Source organism: Furipterus horrens, unplaced genomic scaffold, assembly GCF_987537825.1.
Source record: "Furipterus horrens unplaced genomic scaffold, mFurHor1.1.pri manual_scaffold_4, whole genome shotgun sequence".
NCBI classification, from domain to species: domain Eukaryota; kingdom Metazoa; phylum Chordata; class Mammalia; order Chiroptera; family Furipteridae; genus Furipterus; species Furipterus horrens.
Genome location: NW_028327174.1, coordinates 6,898,778 through 6,922,549, shown reverse-complemented (window position 1 = coordinate 6,922,549; position 23,772 = coordinate 6,898,778). Strand labels below are relative to the sequence as shown.

At 55.4% G+C, this 23,772-nt stretch overlaps 1 protein-coding gene across 1 annotated transcript; it reads right to left on the bottom strand.

Annotated features, from left to right (window-relative positions):
• Positions 1 to 2,914: 2,914 nt before the first annotated feature.
• Positions 2,915 to 20,903, bottom strand: NPTXR (neuronal pentraxin receptor). Its single transcript, XM_090272412.1, has 5 exons — positions 20,147 to 20,903; positions 10,074 to 10,299; positions 8,823 to 9,070; positions 7,064 to 7,243; positions 2,915 to 6,713 (listed from the first exon to the last, which is right to left on the bottom strand). Exons 1-5 carry the CDS (start codon positions 20,729 to 20,731, stop codon positions 6,489 to 6,491), a joined length of 1,464 nt encoding a protein of 487 aa, XP_090128538.1. The 5' UTR covers positions 20,732 to 20,903; the 3' UTR covers positions 2,915 to 6,488.
• Between the last annotated feature and the right edge of the window lie 2,869 nt (positions 20,904 to 23,772).

Genomic DNA, 23,772 nt, shown 5'->3' with positions numbered 1-23,772 from the left:
CTGCTCCCACCTGTGTCCTTTTTTTTTTTTTTTTAATCCTATAAGATGCTGTTAGTTTAAAAATTATATTTTATTGATGATACTGTTACAAGTTGTCCTGATTTTTCTCCCTTTGCACCCCTCCGTCCAGCACCCCCCACTCCTTCAGGCAGTCCCCCCACCGTTGTTCATGTCCATGGGTCATGCATTTAAGTCCTTTGGCTGCTCCATTCCCTACACTGTACTTTACATACACCCCCGGTGCCCCACCCCCGCTATTCTGTATCATCTGTACCCTTTCAGTGTAACAAACCGTAACCACGACTATAAGGGCTTTTCTGAGTTCTCTGAGTCCTTCCAGAGAATCAGCAAATCTGAGGGTGGTCTTGGGGACCCCAGAACACCTGCTTTTTAAAAAAGTCATGCTCTGGAAGGAGCAAAAAGTGGGAGAAGGGTGTCGGCCAGGGTGGGGGTTTTGTGTGAGGGACGAGGGTAAACTCGCACCCTTGTGGGGATGATACAGGAGACAAAGAGAAGCTGGTAGTACAGGAAACAGGATCCTGAGAAGGTGAGGGGCATGGGATTGCTGATAAAAGCAGGGACTGTGTGGAGCCCATCACACAAGTGCCTCTGACAGACGTGGGGACAGTTCAGCCGCGTGGCAGGAGGGAAGCCAGAGACGGTGGGGACGGTGCAGGTTTGCAGACAGACTTGGTGGCGAGGTGACAGCTGTTTGTTTCCACAATGGACAACGAAGTAAGGCCACCCTTGAACGCTCAGCGATGGGGGTGGAAGGCTGTAGGGGGTTTGAGGAGAGTGAGGGTCTGGTTTTTAGCCGTTTTGGAGAGCAAACCCTCACACAAGGAATGGGTGCGAATAGCCCCGGGCGGGGAGCGATGCCCTCGGAGATGTCTGGCCGGTAATTTGAAAGGAGAGTCAGCACACGCCAGCGCCCTGTGCTTTTCGGCACCAGCGTTCAGCTGTGCAGGTGCGGCAGGAAGCAGGTGCACAGTGGGATTTAACCGGGGTTGGACGTTGCCAGCTGAGGGGGACAGAGGGTGTTTGTAAGTAAATCAGAGCAAGAGAGGATAAACAAGGTGTAGCTGCCTGAAGCTTAATTTTGCTCAGTGGTAAGTAATTTAAAAAATATTTAAAGACAAACCTGGATTCTTTTGGAAATAGGATGAAGAAAGCACATGATTTTTCAGGTAACTCAAGTATGGCTTTCCTGTTTGAAGTGCTACTTCCAGTGATAGCCCTGGTCCTCATGGGGTGAAGTCACTCTTGCTGGAAGCTGGGAAGCTTTGGAAGAGCCTGGGAAGGCTTGTCTTGCGGGTATGACCCCTTGACCCCTGATTGGCCCCCTGGCAGTCCACACGGGCTGCTAAGGACAAGGTCCAGTGGCACTATTGAGGGAGCAGGAGGGTGGAGGCTGTGTCCCTAAGATGGTGTGGACAGACAGGGCTGGGGACTTGGTCAAGGCCTCCCAGGGATGGGTGGGTGCTGGAGGGGTGGGTAGGGGACTGTCAGAGAGTCCAGTGTAGAGGCCAAGTGAGTCAGAGGTGTCCAGGTAGACCATGGGGAGGGGAGGGGATGAAATATGAGGTCTGTCTGGAAAAAGCCCAGCCATTGTTAATATAACAAGAACAGTTCATGTGATATTGACATAACCTGGCAGCCAAGGAGACTGGACGGGAATGTACATGCGTGAACAATGATGACTTCACTGTACTAGTCAGTAGGGGCAGTAGGCGGTGACGCCATTAAGTGAGCATGTGTACTGTGTGGCCGTCACATTCAAAATGACTGAGCCAACAGAGCGACAAATCTGCATCCAGTTTTGCATTAAGCTTCAACATTTCACCGCGGAAACTATTCAAATGATTTAGAAGGCCATAGCTTTGGGCAACTGGTGATTGGCAGCTTCATCTTGACAATGTGCCTGCTCATGCATAACGTCTGATGGAGTTTTTTTGCAAAACATCAAATCACCCAGGTGAGTCAGACCCCCTAAAGCCCAGATTTGGCACCCTGGGACTTCTGGCTTTTCCAAAAACTAAAATCACCTTTGAAAGGGAAGAGATTTCAGACCATTGATGGGACTCAGGAAAATATGACGAGGCAGCTGATGGCAACTGGGAGAACTGTGTGGGGTCTCACAGTACCTACTTTGAAGGGGACTGAGGTATCATTGTCCTATGTATACTGTTTCTTGTATTTTGTAACTTCTTCAATAAATATCTCTACTTTTTATATGACATGGCTGGAATCTTTCTGGACTGACCTTGTACACCAGGGTGAACTTCCTTTCCCCTCCCCATCTGCCCAGGACTCCAAGGGGGCGGGGGGTGGTCCAGGCAAGTGACTCAAGCAGATTTCGTCTCAGGGAACAAGTCAGGGACCTGTTCCCAGAACTGGGGCACGAGGTGAGGATGTGGTGTTAGGAATGAGGCCAAAGCCCAGTTATCAGAACTGGGACACTTTCCACGTGGGACTTGTGTTCTTGACATCCTTGCTGCATAAATCCTGGGAAACAGGGTATGTCTGCACTGGGTCCTGGCAGAACCTGTCAGGTTGGGGGGGTAGCTGGGGTTGGGTGAGGCTGCGGGTCACCAAGGTGGCACCTCTGTCTTTGCCTACTGCCCTGCCCCCAAGTGGCTGCCTCCATCCTGCCCTCCCCCCTCCCCAGGTTAGCCCCAGCCTTGCAAGAAGAGCCTCAGAGTTAAACATCATATTTATTTTGAACATTCAAATTTATAAAAACATAAAGTAACAAAATCCATGATGTATCACACACACACACACACACACACACACATACACATTGCATCTCATGTCACTTTATGTACAAAATTGGGCCAGGAGGACAGGATGGGGGTTGGGTCACCAGTAGGGTGCACTAATTTCACAGTGTCCAACAGCGTGACATGCTTACTCTCAGCGTGGGCCCACATGAGCCTCTTCTCCATCCAGCAGGGTCAGAGGTCAGAGGTCAGAGGTCATAGGGGATGTAGGGCTTGGGGTAGCCTAGCAGCTGGGACAAAGGAGGTAAAGAAAATGATCCTGTCTTTGGGAGGGGGCCCCTTCCCAGTTTGTTCAGGGCAAGGGTTCAGGGAAGCAGAAGAGGAGGGATCAGTTCTGGGGAGAAAGGGGCCACTGCGTCGTGGAGAAAGAACTTAACACAGAGTCAGAAAGCTGGGTTCAGGTCTCCTGGTGTCCCGGTGTTATCCCCTGTGGGCCCTGGTGTCCTTGTCTGTAAAATGAGGACTACAAACCTCTTTAAGAGCCCTTCCGTCCAAATCTGTGGACCAAGGTCATGCACAATTGTGGCGAGGTGACCTGTCCCCTTGGGAGCTTGGCTGGGGGCACAGCATGCCACAGAGGTGGGAAAATCTGGCAGGTGAGAGCTGGGGAGCACCTGGAGCAGGGCTTGGCCCACAGCAGGGGTTTGAGAGATGTTTCCTCCCCCTCCCCTGCTTGGGGCTCTTGGGAGACAGCCCACCTTTCAGCTCTCCTGGGATCTGCAGCCAGTGGAGGAAGGGTAGGCACACTGCAGAGGGACATGTTCCCTGAAGGGGACTGTGGGGTGGTGAAGAGGGTCAGGTACATCCCTTCAGGCCAAAGCCCACCAGGCAAATGATGCCCGAATCCCATGCCACAGCATGTGGGAGTGACAGTCCCCTTGGGCTGAGGGGTGAGCCCTCGATGTAATCTGCATTTGGTTTGAACTCTGGGCTGGCTGACTGACACTGGGCAGGTTACTTAACCTCTCTGTGCCCCAGTTTCCTCACGCATACGACAGGGCTAAGAACAGTCCTAGCACTGTGAGGATAAGCGAGACAATGCCCAGGAGGTGCTCAGCACAGCACCTGACACTTAAAAACGACGTAACACACATGGCTGCAGCATCGCTGAGACAGGCGCAGCTCGGGGACACAACAGAACCCCGCTTCTGGATCCTCTTCCCCTGCCTTCTCGGCCGTGCCTGGGAGCAGCTGAAGATCAAAGCTGGAGCCCAAACAGCAGGCACTGGGCCATGTATGAAGGGGTGGGGACTATGGGGCTTTCATTTTCCTGGCATAGAAATGGGCGTCCAGGCCACTCACCAATGGCCCAGACCCAGAGCTTGCACCCTGACACCTCCAGTTTGTTCCTGTTCCCTGCAGATAGCCAACCAGGGTGCATCATGGTCTCATCAGGACCATCACAAAGCATAAAGGACTTAGGATGTTCTCCAGGTGGGCTCTAGTCATCACACATGTTCTGTCACCGCTATCCTGAGACCCTTTCTTTCCCCCAAGGCCTCCACAAAAGCTGCTTCCTTAAAAGCAAAAATAGAAAGCCAACAAAGCCCAGTGCCCAGTGTCGCTGAAATCTAAATTCCAAATACTGCCATCACCCCAGCAACAGTGGACGTCACTAGGAGATACATGACCCAGCACTTGGGCTAATGTCATTGGCTGTTACCAGGGCAACCTAGATCGCAGCAGGTTCTGGCGGAAGCACCCCATGGCTCCGGTTCCTAGGCTCTAAGAGGAGTTGGGTCCGAGGGGCTGAAAGGACTGCTCGTGCTCTTAAAATAGAAACAAGGATCCGGGGGCTGGAGCAAGTCTCAGAAAAGCCTCCACAGCCCACAGCGCTTACGCCACGCCTCAGGCCCGGCGGTGGTGGTGGGGCACAGACAAGGACCAAAAAGTGGGGCAAATGCTCCAGTGCCCACTCGCGCCAGGGAGCTTGCAGCTGCCCAGATCTGGCGGGTGACTGGCAGGGAAGGGACGCCTGCGTGCTCAGCTCCCCATTCCTGCCAGAGTGCCCGGGATCACGCCTCCCAGGAGGTAGGGGATGCCAAGATGTGTTTCATAAAGGAGGATGTTCCAGCGGTCATGCTGGAAAGCCTTCTGACCTCTCAGATGTCTATCCTCTGGGTGTAGGTGGACAGGCAGTACGGTGTTGGGGGGAAGAGCACTAAAGAGGGAGTCAGAGCCCTGGGTTCTAGTCCACGGCGCTGGGTGATCTTGTGCAAGTCCCTTGCCCTCTCTGAGCTCTTTCCTATCTGCATAAGGGATCAGACTGGGTGGCTTTCTCAGCTCTGACATTCTTCCACTCTCTTGGGGAAGCTGGTGAGGACTCAAGGGGGGTGACCAGGAAGCCACCAGCCCATTGAGACACATTCAGGCAACAGTGCCAAGCTGGGGGGTTCCAAAAGAGGTGATTTTTATAATCTGCACATGAAGTCAGTCTGCCTTGCTCCTGGTCCTCGCCTCCGACTCTCGGGAGCTAGCTGCTGACCCTGACCCACGGCTAGCCAGATCCCGTGTGCTGCCCAGTCACAGGACCTGCTCTGCCCCTCGGTCGTCAGGAAAGGTTTCAGGCTTGCCCCACCCAGCCCATCTGAAATCACAGACCATCTCACATTTGCTCATAAATGAGGAAGGCTGGCCCAGAGAGGGCAGGGACTTAGAGAAGGCCACACAGCAGAGCTGCCTAGGAACCAGGGCTGTTTCCTCCTCATCCAGAACTGTTCACACCACTCCATGCTTCTCCTTCCTGCCCACTCAGCTCTTTCCTTCCTTCCTCAGAGGCTGCAGGGCCATGCGGAGGGGTAGGTGACATGGGTCCCCCGGGACACAGTGCCCCTGCCTCATGTTTCTCCCAGCTCAGGCCAAAGCGGCTCAGGCCCTGTCCTGGCCACAGAGGAGGAGAAATTACCAGGCCAGCCATGGACACAGCTGTGGGTGGGCACAGGGGTGACTACGGCCCTTTGGCCTCCTGGCGTCTTGGTCCCTAACCCTCCAGGTCACAGCTGGAAAGGGAATGTCCTGGAAACTGAGGTGGGGTTGGAACAGGCACGTAACCGACATTCAATCCACTGCGCACAAAGAAATGAGGAAAAAGGAAGAAGAGAGAGGTGGGGGTGTGAGTGGGGGGAGAGGGTCCCTCAAGATCCCGCTGCCCTTGACTGTCAGCTGGTGGAAAGATGGAGGAGGGGCGAGGCTGAAGCTCCCATGTCACCCCCTTCTCAGCTGGAGGGACTGCTCTACAGGCTGTTGTGGCCCTGAAGGAGAAGGCGCCAGGCCTGGCGCAGGGGGGACAGGGGGTGGAGGGCCGCCCCTGCCACGGAGAGAGCAGGCGCTCCCCTGTACACAACCCCGTGGGGATGCTGTTGGCATCAGTGGAATCAGGTGTGGGTGGCAGAGCACGGTGGAGTTAAGAGATGGCTGTGGTACAATGAACGCCAGCACGGCGGGCAGAGCCATGGGCGCTGCTACCCACCCCAGGCTTGACCCATTGACTCGAGCTGCTCATCCCCATCCAAGCAGGATCAGGGGACGGTCATCGCAGGGGTAGGGCGTTCTGCAGGTGTGGGTGTAGGAGGGGGAAATGAGAGGCATGGCCAGCAGTGGACAGGAGGGGAGACCAGTGTGTGGCGAGGCTGAAGGGGGAATGTCCCCCCCTCATACGGTCCCCAGATTGGCAGTCAAGGGAGGGGCCCTGGATGAGGTGGCCCCTCATGCCTTAGCCCTCCCCTTGCAGACATCAAAGGCAGCCTTCGTTGCACCCCCAAAGACCTCCACCAGCTTGTCTCCCCAGGGGAGGACGTTGCCCAGCAGCGGCCCAGTGCAGTTGGCAATGCCCAGGACCTGGGCAGGTGTCAGGGCATGGTCCCACAGGTTAAACTGGGCAATGTCACCCACAAAGGCCTGGGTGGCATCAAACCGGCCTCCCAGGGTATCCTGGGTCAAGAGAGCAGAGAAAAAGAAGAGAGACATGGAGTGAGGGAGAACAGATATGCAGGCAGACTCAGGGAGTCAGGGCCCCCATCCCCACATCATGATTCTAGCCCCACCCCCACGATTCTAGCTCCACCCCCATGGTTCTAGCCCCGCCCCTAAAGTTCTAACGCCTTGGGCAGGTCTCTGCTTTGTCAGGGTCTATTGGCCCGGCCCTCTGCAGAAGGGCTGGGTCAGACTGAGTGAGCATAGCTGGGCTTTCAGGGTCTCTCTGCCTAGCTCCTCCTCCTCAGGGGCCCTGGGTGGGTCAGAAATCTACTTGGGGCTCAAGTCCCCATATGACTGAGTCTTACCTGCTCTTGGCCTAGAATAAGGATCCCATGAGGCTTGATGGGGTGCCAGGCAGCCAGGTTCTCACCGGAGCCCTGCAGCTCCCCGTCCTGGTAGGCAGACCACAGGCCATCCCTTGTGGTCCAGGCGATGCAGATGTGGTGCCAGCCATTGTCCTTGAGGCTCAGGGGCAGCTGGGCCACCTGGACAGAGATCCCCCGCCCCGGGTCAGAGGTCACAAGGCCCAGGGCTTGAGCAGTGGGGTGAGGGGACCAGAAGACTGGTGTCCTTCCTTCCCAGGACTGACCCAGGACATGGCCCGCCCCTCCCTCCCAGCCCAGCGTCGTCCCCACCGCTCTTCCCTCTTTCCCCACGACCCAACCAGGCGGCTTCTCTCCGTGTTGGTTTGGTTCTCGTTTGTCTCCAGGTCGTTTATTCACTGACAGGCCTGTGAGGTCCCGTGGGGCGGGAGCCGCGTCCCCAGCCCCACCTTCCCCTGCACCCGTCACACAGGGCCTGGCACACAGCAGGCTCAAGAAGTACTGGCAGTGGCAGAATACGCCTTGGACTCAGGCCGGGCACTGGCATCCAACCCTGGTTCTGCCTGCCAACCCCCTGTGGGACCTGCGGGAGGCTGCCCTTTCCTCCCTGGCCTCAGTTTCCTCATCTGTAAAGTGAGGAGGTCAGGCAAGGGAGGGCAAGTAGGCAGCCACCTCCGCCTCGGCTACCCAAGACAGACATGGCTCATTAATCACGAGCCTAGGCTCAGCCTCCGAGCCTTCCTCATCACGGGGCTCTCGGAAGCCCCTGCGGATTGATTGGCATTTGCCTGTCAGATGATGGGGACTTGCTGTCTGTGGATTTCATCTCCTGCTCTCTGAGGTCGCAATTTAATTCAACATTCTCTGAGGACTACTTGGTGCCAGGCCTTGTTCCGGACACTGGGGATATGAATCTGGTCCTAGCTGTATATGAGCCAGCTGAGTGCACAGGAGGGAAGGCCTTCAGGACTGAATAACACAGGGGCCATGGGGGAGGTGCAGAGGTGATAAAGGCCCAGAGGAAGAGGGGCTGTGGGAACAGGATGACCATGGACTCTGACCATTCCCCTGCAAGGCAAACCAAGCGGGGAGCACAGCGGGAGCAAACGCTTAGAGGCTGGAATAAAAGGGGACCTGCGAGCAGCCGGGGAGGGGGGCGCTCAAAGGACTCCAGAGGTTCCCAGAATCGGGTACCTTGTGCCCTGTCCAGGGTGCTGAATTTCTTCTGGTACCGGAGTGCGGACTGTCGGCAGAGCCAAGAATGGCCGCCAGGGGATGTATGAGGGAACAGGGTTAGTAGGATCTAGATGTAGTCCACCTTCCCAGGTCCTCTCAGGACCTTTTGTGTCACAGGAAAAATTCATTGCCCCCTAAGCCCACCTCCTTCCAGGGCACCCATAAGGGGCACCTCCTGCTCAGCAGGATTCTGGTGGGTTCTGGGAGGCGCCTCTCTGTAGATAGGTCCTTGGGGAAGTCATGAAATTTCTGTGAGCCTCACATGTAAATGGAACACCACACTCACAGCCTCTCTGGGACACGGGCCCCTCCTCAGCCAGCCCCAGGTCTCGCTTGCCACTGTGTTTCCAGAGCCCAGCCTGGCATGTAGTGGGCATGGCGTGTGTGCCAAATACTCTGAGCAGGAGAATGGAAAGGGCACACACATGTGAGGCCCAGCACAGTGTGGTGCTCCTGGAGGGTGACCCCTGTCCCCCATCCCTCCAGCGCTGCCTACCCCACTGACCTTGTCATTGATCAGCAGCTCCATGGGGTCATGGCCCGCCTCCAGCAGCACAATCTCATTGGCCTGGCCTGGCACTGAGTAGGAAAAGGGGGTACCCTGGCCAGTGCCGCCTGACCTGGACCGCAGCCACATGCAGACGGTGAAGGCGTAGAGCTCAGGCAGCGCCTTCCGCACGCGGGCATACATGTAGTTATTGCGAATGGGGATGCTGATCTTGAAGGCGTCAGGGGGGCTGTAGGCTGAGGACCCTGAAGGGAGTGGGCAAAGTGGAAATGGTGGTAGTCAGTGGACACTGATGAGGGTGGGGTGGGTAGGGCATGCTTCAGAATGGGGGCTACTAGTCCCTAGGCACCTGCTATGCCTCCCTTCAGCTATGTCCCTGCTATGGCCCCTTCACTACAAAATTCACTCTCCACCTCTTCTATCAGGACTACCTTGAGGCCCACCTCCTCCAGGAAGCCTCCTGGATTTCCTTCTCAAGAACTCCTGTGCTACATTTAAGCCAGTTCCAGCTAATCACTCATGGCTTTCCCTGGTATCCCCAACTTGTCCATAAGCCTCTTGAGGGTGATCCTCATAAGGTTTCAAAGACAAAAAGTCCCTGAGAGCTCATGAGTCATAAATCTCCATATTTCACATGAGGAAAATGAGGCCTGGGGAAATGAAGCAAACATCCAAAGTCACAGAGAAAGTCGATGACAGCTGGGGAACCAGGAGCTAGGTCTCCTGCTGCTCATCCCCATATGCTGGCCATTGCATTGTTTTTCTCTGACCCCCTTGGCAGTACCAGCCCCAGGTGTTAAACAAATGACAAAATTCTGATTCATTGAAGGTGATATTTTGTGGGGTGGTTAAATGCAAGGACTTTGGAGTCAGACTTGGTCTGAAGTCTAGATCCACTATATTTACTGGCTGTGTGACCTTGGATAAGTCATTTGACCTCTCTGAGCTTCAGTTTCCTCATCTGTGAAATGCAGATAACAACAGTACCATCTCTTGGTGGTTTGTGAAGAGTAAGCCAGCTGATGTGTCAAGTTCTTAGCCCACTCCCAGTACATAAGTGTCAGAAAAAATAAATAACGATGACCACCGATTATGCTCTCCCTCTTGTGTTCCACAGCCACCTCCCCACTGTTCTATCTTTAGCCTCTGGAGAGCGTGGAAATGTTCTTCCAGTGGCTCAGCCACCCTGAGGTCAGTCTGAGGACCATGGCCTCGCCTGCTCTGCCCACTGTGGGGCCCAGGACCCACCGTGTTCCAGTTCAGCCACACGGCCCTGCAGGACGTCCAGCTCCTTCTCCACCTCCTGCCGCTGCTGGTGGCTGCCGTGACTGAGGGCCGCGCGCTCCTTCTCCAGCGCCAGCACCTTGGCCAGCAGCTGCCCCTCCAGTTCATCCATCTTGGAGTGCAGGGCGGTGGGCACCACAGGCGCAGGGGCGGGCGCAGCTGAGAAGTTCACGCGGGCTGGGATCTCCTGCTGCTTACAGTGCAGAGAAAGGGGCACAAGAGGTCACTCAGAGGAAGGGACATGGGGCTCAGAGACCCCCCACCACTCCTGCTGAGGGACCCCAGGTGAGCCTCAGCTTCCCTGTCTGCAAGACGGAGCCAGTAATACCAGCTTCAGGCCACAAACTGGGTGTCTGGCAGAGCATCTTAAGATCATAGGGTCAGACAACGCAGGATTCAAATCCAGTTTGACCAACTGAGGTCGGGCAGGTGTGCGCTGATCAGCTGAGAGCAGCTGGCTCCTGCCCTCAAGGACATCTCAGCCAATGGCAGGTGGGAGACTGGCAGTGAGGCTCCGGAAAAGCTCCCGGGGGGTTCTAATGTGCAGTCTGAGTTCATAGCCACAGCTGACCTCTTCACAACTGGAAGGGTATACACTGACTGCCTTAGTCTTCATTCATTCAGTTACCAAGCTTCTCTGAGAGGGGGCAAGGCTCTGTCTGCGGAGCGGGCAGACCTAGGGGCTTCTGGAATAGGGCCCCAGTGCTGCAGCCACCCAGGGTTGTATGTGGTTAAGATCACCGATTCTGGAGTCAGAAAGCCCAGGGTTCAAGTCCAGCCGAAGAACCAGCCTGCTGTGTGACCCTGAGCAAATGCCTCTACCTCTCTGAACTCCTGGTTCTTCACATGCAACACAGGCAATTGTACCTATTTAGAAGGTTTGTGGGGATGATTAAGTGTTAAATGACAATGAGCAGAGCCTTCTTATTGCAATTACATTCTAGGGCTAAGGAGCTGGAGGGATGCCACCCCAAGATTGGGGGCAGGTGGGCTCACCTTGACTCCCTTGTTATACTAACCTTCACTATCCAGAAGGCTCCTTCTCACTCTCCAGGGTCCTAGGAATCTAGACTCCGGTGCTGACCAAACCCAAAGCCTCAGTTTGCCCTTCTGTAAAAAGGGGCCACTGGCCCCACTCTGCCTGTCCCCAGGGTAGTTGTAAGGAAGTAAAGGCCCTCATGGACTGTCAAAGCATACATGAGGCTGGCATACATCAACTGGCGGGGAGCTTGCTACCTCCAGAATCTTCCCGTGACCCCTGGTGGCCCACGGAGGAACAGGGCCAGCCATGCACTGCGCTTGGGGTGGCCGGGCTGCCAGGAAACCTTGGGCTGAGGCATGAACTCCTAGAGTGCATTACAGCTCAGTGTTGGAAAGGCTGCGGCTGATGTCCTTGGTTTCCCTCCTTCCCCTGTGCCGAGCTTGGCACGAGGGGCACACATCTGAATGAACATGCCAGGCCCACTCTTGGCACTTAGTACATGTTTGCTCATGAACTCTTATAGCCCCTCGTTTTTTGTTGGTACACTTCGTGTCCTCGTTTTAGAGATGGGGAAACTGAGGTAGGTCCTTTTGGACTGTCTGCGATGGGGCTGGGCAAAGCTGACACCTCCAGAGCCAAAGCCTTCTGTCTCCAGCAGAGCGCCGTCCTCCCTCAGAGGGAGAAAGCCCTGCCAGGAGGGAACAGCCGTGGCATGCTATTTACACAGACACCGCTGCAGGGAGGGGCCGTGCGGGCTGGGGAGGTGGGCGCGCAAGCTGTTCTTTTGTGGGAGCCACCAGCTCTGCTGCCAACAGGAAGGCCAGGGAAGAGGTGGCTCACCGGATCGTGTGTGGCCCCCTCCCCACCCCGGTGCCTGAATCAGAAGAACACGACGGCCCCACCCCCACTTTCCCATCTGTTGCGGGTGCGGGCTGTGCCGCGTGGGCTCGCAGCCTGATGCCAAGTGGGCCCCTTGCCCAAGATGGTGGGGAAGAGGATGAAGTCGTCGCCCCCCCTCAGGTCTTGATGAAGCAGGACAGTGGGGGCTCGGAGCCCACCGTGTGCTGTGCTGGGGGCCTGGTGGGATTTGCTGTAAGTGTGTGAAGTTTGGAGGCGGAGCCCAGGGTTCTGGCCCAGCTCAGCGCCAAGTTCTGGGCTCATTAGCACTCAAGAGTAAGAATGCTGCCAGAGGCAGAGGCCTCCCTGTCACGGCTGCGTTCTGCAGCGAGGAAGCCCTGGGGAAACATCTCACAGCCCCTCCCAAAAACCTGGAGAGAGGGAGGCCCACTTTATGGATGAGGGAACTGAGGCTCATAGAGTTGAAGACACCCATAGCTGTCTGGGCCTCGGTCTGTCCGCCTGCCAACAGGGCACCGTGCCGGCTGCACCGCCTGCCTCAGGGGCCAGCAGAACAGGTTCTAGTGGCCATGAGAGGGTCGGAGGGTCTGGCAGTCTGTGTTGGGGAGTGGTTTGCGGCAGCTTTACAGAGGGACCAGATAGGAGGGGCCTGCCTATGCAGGGTGGCTCAGAGGCTGCAGGAGTGGGGAGGCCCAAACACCTCAGCCCTTCGGGGAGCAGAGGGAAGGTGCTGGCTTCAGGGTCAGGACAACTCCTGGGGCAGCAGCGGTACAGGTCAGGTCTCCTCACCTCCCCCATTCAGTCATGGCTCAAGTCCTCTGCGAGTTTGCCCGGGCCCACGCCCTGGCTCCACCAGCCCAGTGACTTTGCTATGAAAGCTGCCATGCCTCAGTTTCCCCATCAGCAAGAAGAGGACAGTAACAATAATAATATCTCATAGCACTGAAGTGAGAGTTAAATGTGCTGATAGATAGAGCACCCTGGGAGAAGAGGCGGCACACAGAGTGCTGGGATGTAAACATCAGTAATTATTATCACTAATAAACTTAAAGAGCTCTTGAGCGGCCCTACGGTTCCTCATCTCCAATCACAAATCCTTTTGCTGACTCATTATATTGAGGAAAAAAAGCAAGTTACAGAAGAACAGTTAGATACCATTTAAATGAAGTCGCAAAGATTCAAAACTGGACAGTGTATTTGTAAAAGGCTGAAGAAATGGCTGGAGAGAGAAATGCAAATGCAGGACAGCGGTGGCGTCGCCTAGGGGTGGGCATCCGGGGCAGGAAGTGAGGAGGCTCTGAGGCCCTAAGTATGTGATGTGACACACTTAACCCCAGAGACCCTGGCGTCCCCCTTCAAGTACTCCCCACCAGGCTAACGCAGTGAGGCCACAGAATTCCCTCTCGGGCCCTGCCTGCCCACACACCTACTGGGCGCTGGTCCAAAATCTGCAGCAAAGGCGGAGGCCCCTGCCCTCACCCATTGTAATAGAAGTCCTGGCTGTGGTCTTTGCCCAGCTTCTGCTGTGCTGTGTGACCTGGAGCAAGTCACTCTGCCTCTCTGAACCTTAGTTTCCCCTGAGTCAAATGAGGGGTGTCTGGGGGGTACACAAGTGCTTCCGCTTTGGGTTGGTTGCTGCAACCCCTGTCCCCAGGCTTCAGTGGGGAACATGTGCCCAAGTGTGCCCAGGGGAAAGCCCCACTTCCTCTCACTCACTGAGGATTGCCTCCTCCCGACCTTGTGCTACCTCCTGCAGGCAAGGACTTCACAGAACGGCCAGGAATTATAGACAAGACGCACAGCTTCATGAGTTGTCAGAGAACTACATATTAAAACCTCCACATGTGCACTACATGCCCACCAGAACGAGGAGCGTGTTTAAAATGACCCCAGAAAGGTTGGCAAGATCCACACGCAGGTGGGTAGGCACATGCTCACTGCCTCCCCTGGGGCCATGGCGCCCCACCCCCGGGGAGGTACCCAGGAGAAATGAGGGCTCATAGCCACCAAAATATATCACAAGGACAGTCACTGCAGCTTCATCTGTAATAACCCCAAACCAGAAACAACCCCAGTGTCCATTCATAAGAGGAGTGGATAAATCAATGAAAGTGTATCCACACATAGAAGCCCACACAGCATTGAAAAATAACAAAGGACTGGCGCATGCAGCCCGATCGAATGTCAGACAGAATGAAAATACCAGACACAAAGGGGTTCAGCTCTCTGAGTCCAGCTGAATGAAGTTCAGACATGGGCAAAACCGATCTGCGGTGACAGAAGCAGAATCGTGGTACCTTGGGGAGCAGTATGGATTTGGGGGGTCACAAAGGAGCCTTCTGGGGCATTAGAAATGTTCTGATTCTTAGTCTGGGAGGTGCTTTCTGGGTGTCTCCATACATACATTTTCTCTGAGCTGCGCACTTAAGATCTGTGTCTTTTACAAGTAAGACATGTGAGCTTTCACATATCTTGAATGTAAAATACACCTAAAAAAGAAAAAGTCCCTCAGGAAGGCCCTGCCCGCCACCCCAGCCGCTCCTGCCCGGCTTGGAGCAGCAGGTCTGCTCTCCTGAGTGAAGGTCTCCCAGGGATGAAAGGCCTCAGGTGTACAGAATAACAGAGCAAGAGGGGTCCTGCCCACCCCTCCCATTTGGCAGATGGGGAAACTGAGGGTCAGAAAGAAGAAATTTTCTAAGGTCACAGTAAGCAGGTGGCAGAGCTGGGACTTAAAAACACCAGGTTTCTTGCTAGAAGGAAGGTGCCACCCTGGCAGGAGTAGGGGTGAAGGGCTCCCCCGTGTGCTGCTCCACCTGGACACAGGGGGAGGCCAGCTGCAGGGAAAGGGGCCATCGGGGTCTGCTGGTGGCTGGTGGGCACTGAGGTTCCACGTCCTCAAACAGAAGGCCAATGTGCAGATCTTCTCTTGCCACATACTGTTGGCCCCCTTCATGGCCAAAGGGGCAGGGGCAGGGGCAGGGGAACCAGCACCACAGAGCAGAAGCTTCCAGAAGGGGCAGCAATATAAGGAAACAATAAAAGCAACCAGTAGACGTTAGCACAGGCACCCGTAGATTCTCTAAGTCACTGTGTTTATCTGCACACAGCCGAGAAACTGGAGGTCTGGGAGTGGGTGAAGCTTTGGGGCTGCACACACATGTATCCCCCGCCCCCCACAATTCCTAGTCAGGGGGCATCTGTCCAAGAACTCATAATTTAGAGCCCGAAGGGCCTGGACCAAACCTAGCTCCTTCCACTCATTTTAAAGACAGAAAAACTGAGGCCCAAAGAGGAAAGCGATTTGCCTAACGCCACAAGCAAAAAGAACTCAACTTTACACCACCCGGCCTTCCTAGTTCAGAGACTATGTAGAGCTGAAATATGTTCAAGGAGAATCCGGCCCACTGTATCATTTAATAGAGAGAAAGCCAAAGCAGAGGTCGTGGCTGCCTGGCTCGGGCTCCTCCAGACTCTCTGAGCCTCTGCTTTCTTATCAGTAAGATAAGAGTGTGTATAGCCTACCTCACAGGGCTATAAAGACTGAATCAGCTAATGTATAGGTAGTAAGTACCTAATAAATGTTACTTCTCAGTGTTGTTTTTGTTATCAGTGAAGCTCCCACAGGATCCTCCTGATTATCGTGCCAGTCAGCAGGATGGGCCTTTGAGGGGTGGCCCTCGTGGCTCTTGCTCTGGGTGCTCTGAGGCAGAAATGGCCCAGGGTGCTATCCAGCCAGAGCCATTGGCCTCACCTGTCTTTCTCACTCTCCTGAAGATAGTTGAGGTCAGGCCCCTCCAGATGGAGCCAGAGTTAATGATGAAGAACAAGGGCTCTGGAGCCAGGCACCGACAGCGTCAAATCCTGATGCCATTGCTGTGTGACTCTGGGCCAGTTTCTTAACCTCTCTGAAACTTGGTTTTTTCATCTGTAAAAGGGGACAAACTAGGTCCTCCCTTATAGAGATTTTATGAGGATGAAATGAGAATGCACAGCATCTGACATACGGTAAGTGCTCCGTGTGAGCTTTAATTGTTATGAAGTCCAGGGTCTTCTGCGACCATTACCAGGGTGTTCCTTGCCATGGCTGTCTCTCCAAGATGAAAGGAGGCGACCAGTTTGCTAGGCTGAGCGAAGGATGTGGTTTATGTCAAAGAATTACTGCTGAAATCAATCCTGAAGTTTCATTTTACAGATAAATGAATGCAAAAATGGAACACTGGATATACATACATGGTTGGTTACCACATAAATGGTCCAACTCTTCTGGAAAGTGGTTCTTGGCCACAGCCAGAATAAGTCAATATCCTCTGACCTAGTAATACCACTCCTGGGAATTCTGCCTAAGAAATAATTCAACAAACTTAAAAAAAAAAATGCCACACCCAACTATCTACAAGAAATTGATCCTGCAAGGAGCATCCCGAAGAATAGAAATTAGAAACAACCAACATCTCCACCAATGAGATGCTCAAGGGGCGGATGGATGGCAGAGCCCGTGATGGGTCCAGCATATTCTGGTCATCAGTAAACATTAATTACCAGCAGTGCCAGTAACTCTGGAACAATGTCTACATTTGGATAAAGGACCAAAAAGAAGCTGGAAAAACAAATAAAATGGTGGAATTAAATGTGATTTTCCACTCCAAAAGAACTTTTGACTTTTTTTCAATTAACAGCAACAGCAATGACTACAAAAATCAAAACATAGAAAAGACTATTTCTCCTGAGCCCTCAAACATGGCTTCCATTTGATCCCTGAAGAGAGAGGCTGGGCCAGCGTGACCTTCCCTCCCCTTTGGTAGTTGGGCTGGTGGGGTGGGGAAAGAGATGATGCAGAAATGTGGCTGGTGAGGATGGGCTGGGATGTGTTGAGGATTATGAGAGTATGGGTGGGGTAGGAAGTGGACAGAGTGTGATCATGGAGGACCTCTGGGAGGAGGTGTCCTCAGAACACTCAAATGATGAGGATGGATACGTGAGGGGGTATTGAGGCAGAGGCACAAAGGAACTAGGAAATGGGCCAGGTCCCAAATGGCAGCCTGGAAGCAGGCTGAGGAGTCTGCACCACAAGGGAGCCCCATGGTGGACTTAAGGATGATCCCTGGGGCTGCCCGGAGGAGGATGGATGGAAGGGTGTGCCTGGGGGTGAGAGACCAGTGAGAGGCTGCTGCAAGTATCTGCAGAGAGATGAGGCCGAGGGGAAGGGGGCGGGAGGGGGAGGACCAAAGCATGGCTTCTCAGAGCACACCTGAGAGGCAGAGGACCTGAGTTTCGGTTGGGACATGAGGAAGGCAGGGGGCTGGTGGGACATCCAGAGGGAAGCAGTCAGATCTGTCGGTCTGGGGCTCAGGAGAGAAACCTGGGCTGGAGATGTACTTGGTTTGGGGCACCACAGTGGAATGGGTGCTGGGAGCCTTGGGGTGGCTGAGCTCACCTGGGGAAAGTGAGAGGAGAGCCAGGAGAGGTGCAAACGTTGGAGGAGGAGGACCCTGGAGGGGGCGGAACAGCAGAGTGAGGAGAGGCAGGTGAGGGGGTCCAGAAGCCAAGGGCATGGGGACCTGTAGGAGGGACTGCTCAACGGGGTCAGACGTCAGCAAGGGATCCAGCAAGATAAGGACCGGAGCGTTCTGTTCAATTCATCAACATCAGGGCGCCACCGGGTGTGTGTTCAGTGGGCCGTGGTGGGGGACAGATGAGTGGAGAGAGTGGACCCTGGACATGTGGGAGCGTCCCTTTGAGGACAATGGATGAGAAGAGAACACAGTATCTAATGGGTGGATGGGATCCCACTGAGACCAATAGTCTGACCTGACGTCTTTTGGGATCCAGACCCCAGCTCCTCTCAGAGACCCCAAAGAGACAGGCTCTGGTTGCAGCCAGGCTCAGAAAGAAGATCTGGAGGGCAGGCAGCCACTGCCTCTCTGTCTCCACGTCCACTACTCTCAGAAAGCGGGAGGGGTGTGAGTAGGGAAGCCAGAACTCCCCCAACCTGAGAGGCGAACCTAGTGCCAAATCCCAGCCGCCAGGATAGCCCCGACCTCAGCAGGCTAAGCGGAGGAGAGCCCACCTTGCCAAATGCGCAGGTGCTGGGGGAACAGGTCCAGGGCAAGCCCAGCCCTGCCAGCCCCAGACATGGGAGGAACCACAGGTGCCATCTGGGTGTGGGGGCAGGGGCTAGCGCAGGTAAGAGGAAGATTTTTGAAAACCAAATCCTTTTTTTTTTTTACATTAATAAAATTTATTCCTAAAAGGAGGGGTTGTTTCTATATTTATTTTTGGCTATTTAAAAAATTAGTGCCCTGGCCAGTGTGGCTCAGTTGGTTGGAGCGTCATCCCATAACCAAAAGGTCTTGGGTTTGATTCCAGGTCAGGGCACATACCTAGGTTGCGAGTCCTCTCTGGTTCAGGTGCATACGTGAGGCAACCAATCGATGCTTCTCTCTCACATTGATGTCTCTCTCTCTCCTTCCCTCTCTCCCTTTCTCTCTCTCTAAAAAAAAAAAAAAAAAGAAAGAAAAGAAAAAATGTCCTCAGGAGAGGATAAATAAATAAATAATTAGTAATGTTATAGCTTAGTGATATAAATAGCAATCACTCACACTGATGGAACATACCTTTGCCAGGCACTGTCCTGGGTCCTTCACAAAGATTAACTCACTTAATCCTCTTAACACCCCAGTAAAATAGGTGCTGTTACTGTGCCTATTTTACAGGTGAGGGGACTGACTCCCCTTCCCTGCTGACTTTCAGCATTTATTATGATTATTTTCTGCTCTCGGCTCTCATCCTACAAAGGCCCCAGAGCTGGAGGGGGAAAAGGGAATGCTGGTTGGGCAGGCGAGACCCCGGGTCTTCCTCCTGCTGTCACCCACCTTCGGAGGCCTCTGAGACCCAAGTCTCTCACCTGTAAGATGAGAGGGTTGTCTGTGATAGCTCCCTGGCTGCCCTGTGACACCCCGTGGGGTGGGTGCTGACACCAGCACAGATTATCTGAAGGGTCGCGGGACCACGGGCTTGGCCAGCCTTCCACACACATGGCCCGTGCTTCTGAGCCAGAGGCTGAACTGAGAGAGCCATGGGGAGGAGGAGTCCCTACATTTTCTTCCTCCCAGCCTCTGTCGGCTCTCTGCCTCTGCCAGCTGCACTTGATTTGGGGGGCGGTAAGAAGGGGGCAGCCTCTCTCTCTCCCTTCCTTTCACAGATCCAGTTTTGCTGCTAATGCCCTTCCCTGCAGCCTGGAAATTATAAGTGGCTGGATGTGGTCAGTGTCTCCCAGATGCCTATCCTGCCCAGTCTGTCCAGCTCCTCCTCCGGGGGACTCTAAATAGGTCCTCACAGGGAGGTAGCGGTCTGATAACTTCAAAGGAAAAATGACTGGCCCAGGATCACATGACCACCAAGAGTGGACTACTGGGCCAGACCTCTTGGGTCTGACTCCTAGCCTGAGCCAGGCATGTCTGAAAGATGAGTTGAAGAAAGAGGAGGAACCCTGGGTGGAACCCTGTTCTCCACTCAGTCCCCTCCCCAGAGCGCCAGCTTCCAGGTATCAGGGCTGGGAGGGCACCATCTGAGCTCCTGCCTAGGTGCATGGAACAGCCCAGGTGGATGATGTGGGGGCAGGAGGTGGTGAGGAGCGCCCCGGTTTTGGCTTACGGGACACTCTGTTCCCTGCATTTTGGCAGCAGCCAAAAGGGACTCTGAGTCCCTTGGACAGCGCATCCTGTCCCCAGACCACAGGGAGTGAGTGTGGGGCTGTGGGGCGGGAGCTGCTTTGGAGATGTCTGGAAGGAGGAAACGGAACGGACATTTAATGAGATCCTAGTACGTCCAAGCATTTTTACACACCTGCATTTTAATCAGTCCTCACTACAGGTGGACACTGTTACTCCCACTTTACAGATACGGAAGCTGAGGCTTACAGAAGTGCCTGGAAACTGATCGGGAGCGAGCCTTCCCCGCGCCTCGGTCACAGTACCAGACCCCGGCCCGCATGCCCTAACGGAATTCTTCCTTCACGCCTGCGAAGAAGGAACCATCATCCCCTTTACATAGATGTAAGACCCAAAGATCAGAGACTTGAGGGGGTCCCCCCAGAGTCTCTGGGCGCGCCGGTGGTGGCCGGACCCCAAAAGCTCTCGAGCGGCCCCTCCCACCCCGGCCTGCCCCCCTGGGACGCGGCGCTGGGCGTGGCGCTCACCTCGATGCGGTCGATGCGGTCCCGGAGGGCGCGCACGGCGTCCTCCAGCTCGAGGATGAGCGCTGGCGAGTCCCAGGGACCGTCGGCCATGGTGTCGCGGCGGGGCCCGGCGTCCTGGAGGCCGCGCGGCAGGCCGCTCTCGCAGCGGCCCAGCTTGCCGGTGAGCTCGCGGATGGTGTCCTGGTCCGCACGGATGCGCGCCTCCTGCTGCAGCGCGGTCTGGCGCAGCTGGTCGGCCGTGCTCTGCAGCAGCAGCAGCTCCTCGCGCTCGCCCAGCGCCGCGTCCCCCTGCTCGCCCTCCGACGGGCAGGCGGCCGCCAGCGGCGTGCACAGGAAGCGGCTGAAGAGGGGCACCGGCGGCAGCGGGTGCGCGCTGGCCGCCGGCGCCCCGGGCAGCGCGGGGGGCCCGGCCGAGCCGCCCGCGCCGTGTAGTGTGTTCAGGCTGCGCTGCGGGCCCGGGGACACGGCGGCGGCGCCCGAGGCGGCCGAGGCGTTGTCTGCGCCCCCGGGCAGCGCCCGCGCCCGGCTGGCCGCCAGGGGCACGCTGGCGATGATGCAGATGACGGCACCGAGGAACGCCAGCATGCCCGCGGCCAGCAGCACCGCCAGGAACTTCAGCGTGAGGCGGGCGGCGGGGGCTCCCGAGGCCCCCCGGCAGGCGCGGCGGTGGGGTCGGGGCGCAGGGCCCGGGAGCGCGGGGCCGAGCGGGCCGGAGCGGGAGCGGGAGGAGCCGGAGCCGGAGATGTTGCCGCGGCCGCTGCTGCCGCCGTTGTGAGCCCGGGCGTCTCGGGGAGGATAAGGCTGCGGGCGGGCGGGGAGGGGGAGCGGGCGCGGCGGGCCCCGCCCCGCCGGCTCCCCCGGGCGGCCCCAGCCCAGACCCGCACCCGTTCAGCGCCGGGCGCAGAGGTGGGGGCGTCGCCGGGGATGCGGCGAGAGACACGTGGCGGCGCTGAGAGCTTTGTCCTGCGTGGGTCACAGAGGGTGGTGACTGGATGGCCGCTCAGCGGGACGCCTGAGTGATCCCCACCACACCCCACCCCTCCAGTGTTCTGGCCGCCTCCCACACCGGTATTGGCAACAGCTGCCTTTCGGGGAGTTTTTCCCCCGTGTCATGCTCCTGCTGAGTGAGTTACACGCGCGCGGTCCCCATGAAGCCTCACCGTGGACATGCTCACAATATAACTGAGGAAACTGAGTCTCACTGAGGTCAGGTCTCTGTCCAAGGTCACACACGTAGTAAGTATGTGTTGGAGCAGCATTTGGGCTCAGGCTCATCTGACTGAACAGACGTGGGGTGGAGCTGGGGTGGGCATGGAGAGGAAGAGGCCAGTGTTGGGGGCGGGGTACTGGAGATTTTGACCCAGCCTCTATTTATGTTATGGCACCTGCCTGTCACTTCCCACCCCCAACCTCCTGAAGGATCAGGGTTCACTCCCCTCCACACACATCAAAAAAAAAAAACAACAAAAAACAAAAAACTTCCCATGACCTCAGAAGGCAGCAGAAGTTCCTCCTCTGACTCGCTGCGGGGGCACAGACCATGAAGGGAGAAGACCCCTCTCCCTGCTGCAGAGCACAGTAGGACGGCCAGGGTGGGCATGTGGACCAGGCACTGGAAGGAACAGCAGGAATGGGAGTGGGATGTGGTGTGGGGGTGGCGGAGGAGCCTGTCAAAAATGTCTATATATACTTTGTTGCAAATTAACTTTGCAATTAAAAACTTAAGGAAAAAAAGCCTATCATCCTTCACAATCCAGCTCCAGTTCCAATTTTCCACGAGGCATTTCCTTACCAAAGTGGATTCCCAGGCTGGAAGGGCACTCAGGTGGCTGTGGGTGTTCACCTTGCATCCTGGGGCAGAGAAGAGGGGCTGCAGCTCATGGGAGTGACTGGCCAAGGCAGCACCCAGGTCCATCCTGAGCCCAGGCCGCACCCCAACCTGCCTCCCTTCCAAGCCCACGTCCTTGACTTGAAAGGAGGCTCAAACTGGGCTCTGGACCACCATGCTACTGTGCCAGCTCTGCCCAGTGGTGGGGAGAGACCAGAACATTTCTCAGGAGGCAACAGGCCTGGGGGGACCCTACTTGGGCACTGGGCACATGCTCCAGCCCCACCTCCACCCCCAGCCCCAAGATGATGCCCGCCCTGCTCACAGGGTCTCCAGGAGTCAGGATCACCTGAGTGGTGAGGTAGGCGTGAAGCAAATGTAAGCTCTACACCATGTGTGCGTGGATGTTAGTTCTCCTTGGAGCGGCGGCCTGGGCCCCACTCCAGGCAGCACAATGGGGAGGCCTGTCCAGACCGAGCAAAGGGGCCGTGAGGACCTGAGGTGCACAAGGCATAGGGAATTCGGGGTGCATCTACACGTGTTCTGTGAAGACAAACACACACCTGACATCCTGAGGAGAAACTGTCATAGAAAATCCAAGGAAGGGGAGGGGAGGCTGAGAGAGGGGCTGCCGCCCAAAGCGTCAGAGCCACTGTGGTTTGGGCACCCAATGGTGCCACCTTTATATGAACTCCCCGTGAGAGTTGGGGACAGTTGGATAATGGGTCCAGAGGCTGGAGTCGCATCTGGTTTAAACTGGTTTGTTTATCTGCTGGGAGAACTTTGTAAACCTGTGATATGAACAGGTCACTCTCCTGCCTCTAAAGCCGTGGGTGGCTCCCCATCCCTTATGGAATAAAGTCCAATCTCCTTAAGAGGCAGTATTGCCTAATGGTCAAGGGTGTGGATTCTCAAGCCAGAGGTCTAGTTTAAAACCCTGCTTTTACCGGTTTCCAGCTGTGTGACCGCGTTTGCGAAGAGGGTTGAATCTCAGGCTCTACACAGTTCTTGACACCCTCTCCTGCCCCAGTTTTCCAGTTTATAAAATGGGGAATAATAGGAATACTTGGAAACCCTCAATAAACATTGGGTCTTATTATGCCAGCTGCTCTTGGTACGTAAGACTGTTGGTGATTTGGGCACTGCTCACCCTTACAGCCTCATATCCTATCCCTCGCTATGCCTATCAAACTGTGCATAGTTCCCCAAATCGCCTGGAATGTCTCCTGCCTTTGCCTTTGTTCATGCTGTCCCCTACCTGGAATGCCAACCCCTCCTCCTTTGATTCACATCATCCCCAGCATCGGCAGGGGCCCTGCCCCAGGTAGCTACTTGGTGAATGTGAAGAGACCTGGTTTCCTCACAGGCGACCTCGGCTGCTGCTGGGGGTGGAGGTGAGGGGCTGGGACTGGGAGGGTCTGAAACGAGTCGCTCTGGCGTTCTGGGAGAGACCTCCCCCTCGGTCCTAACCCAGAGCTCTGCAAGAGGTTGTCAGAAAGGGATTCTCAGGTGGACTTCCGTAGGTGGCAACGGTCCCCATAGTTTCCCTCTAAATTCTCATGTCTCCGAGGTTTTTTATTTCTCCACTTTCATTCCATTCTTAGGGTAAGAGAATTCTGCCTTAAATGAACTAATATAGTTATTCATTCAAAATATATGCTTTGAGATGGACTTTGTGCCAGGCACCGGGGACAGCTGGAAACAAGACCAGCTCCCACTTTAATTCTAGTGGGGAGGCAGGAAGTAAACAAATGAATAATTAAACAAAAAAGTTAATTGATAATGTAATGAGAACTAC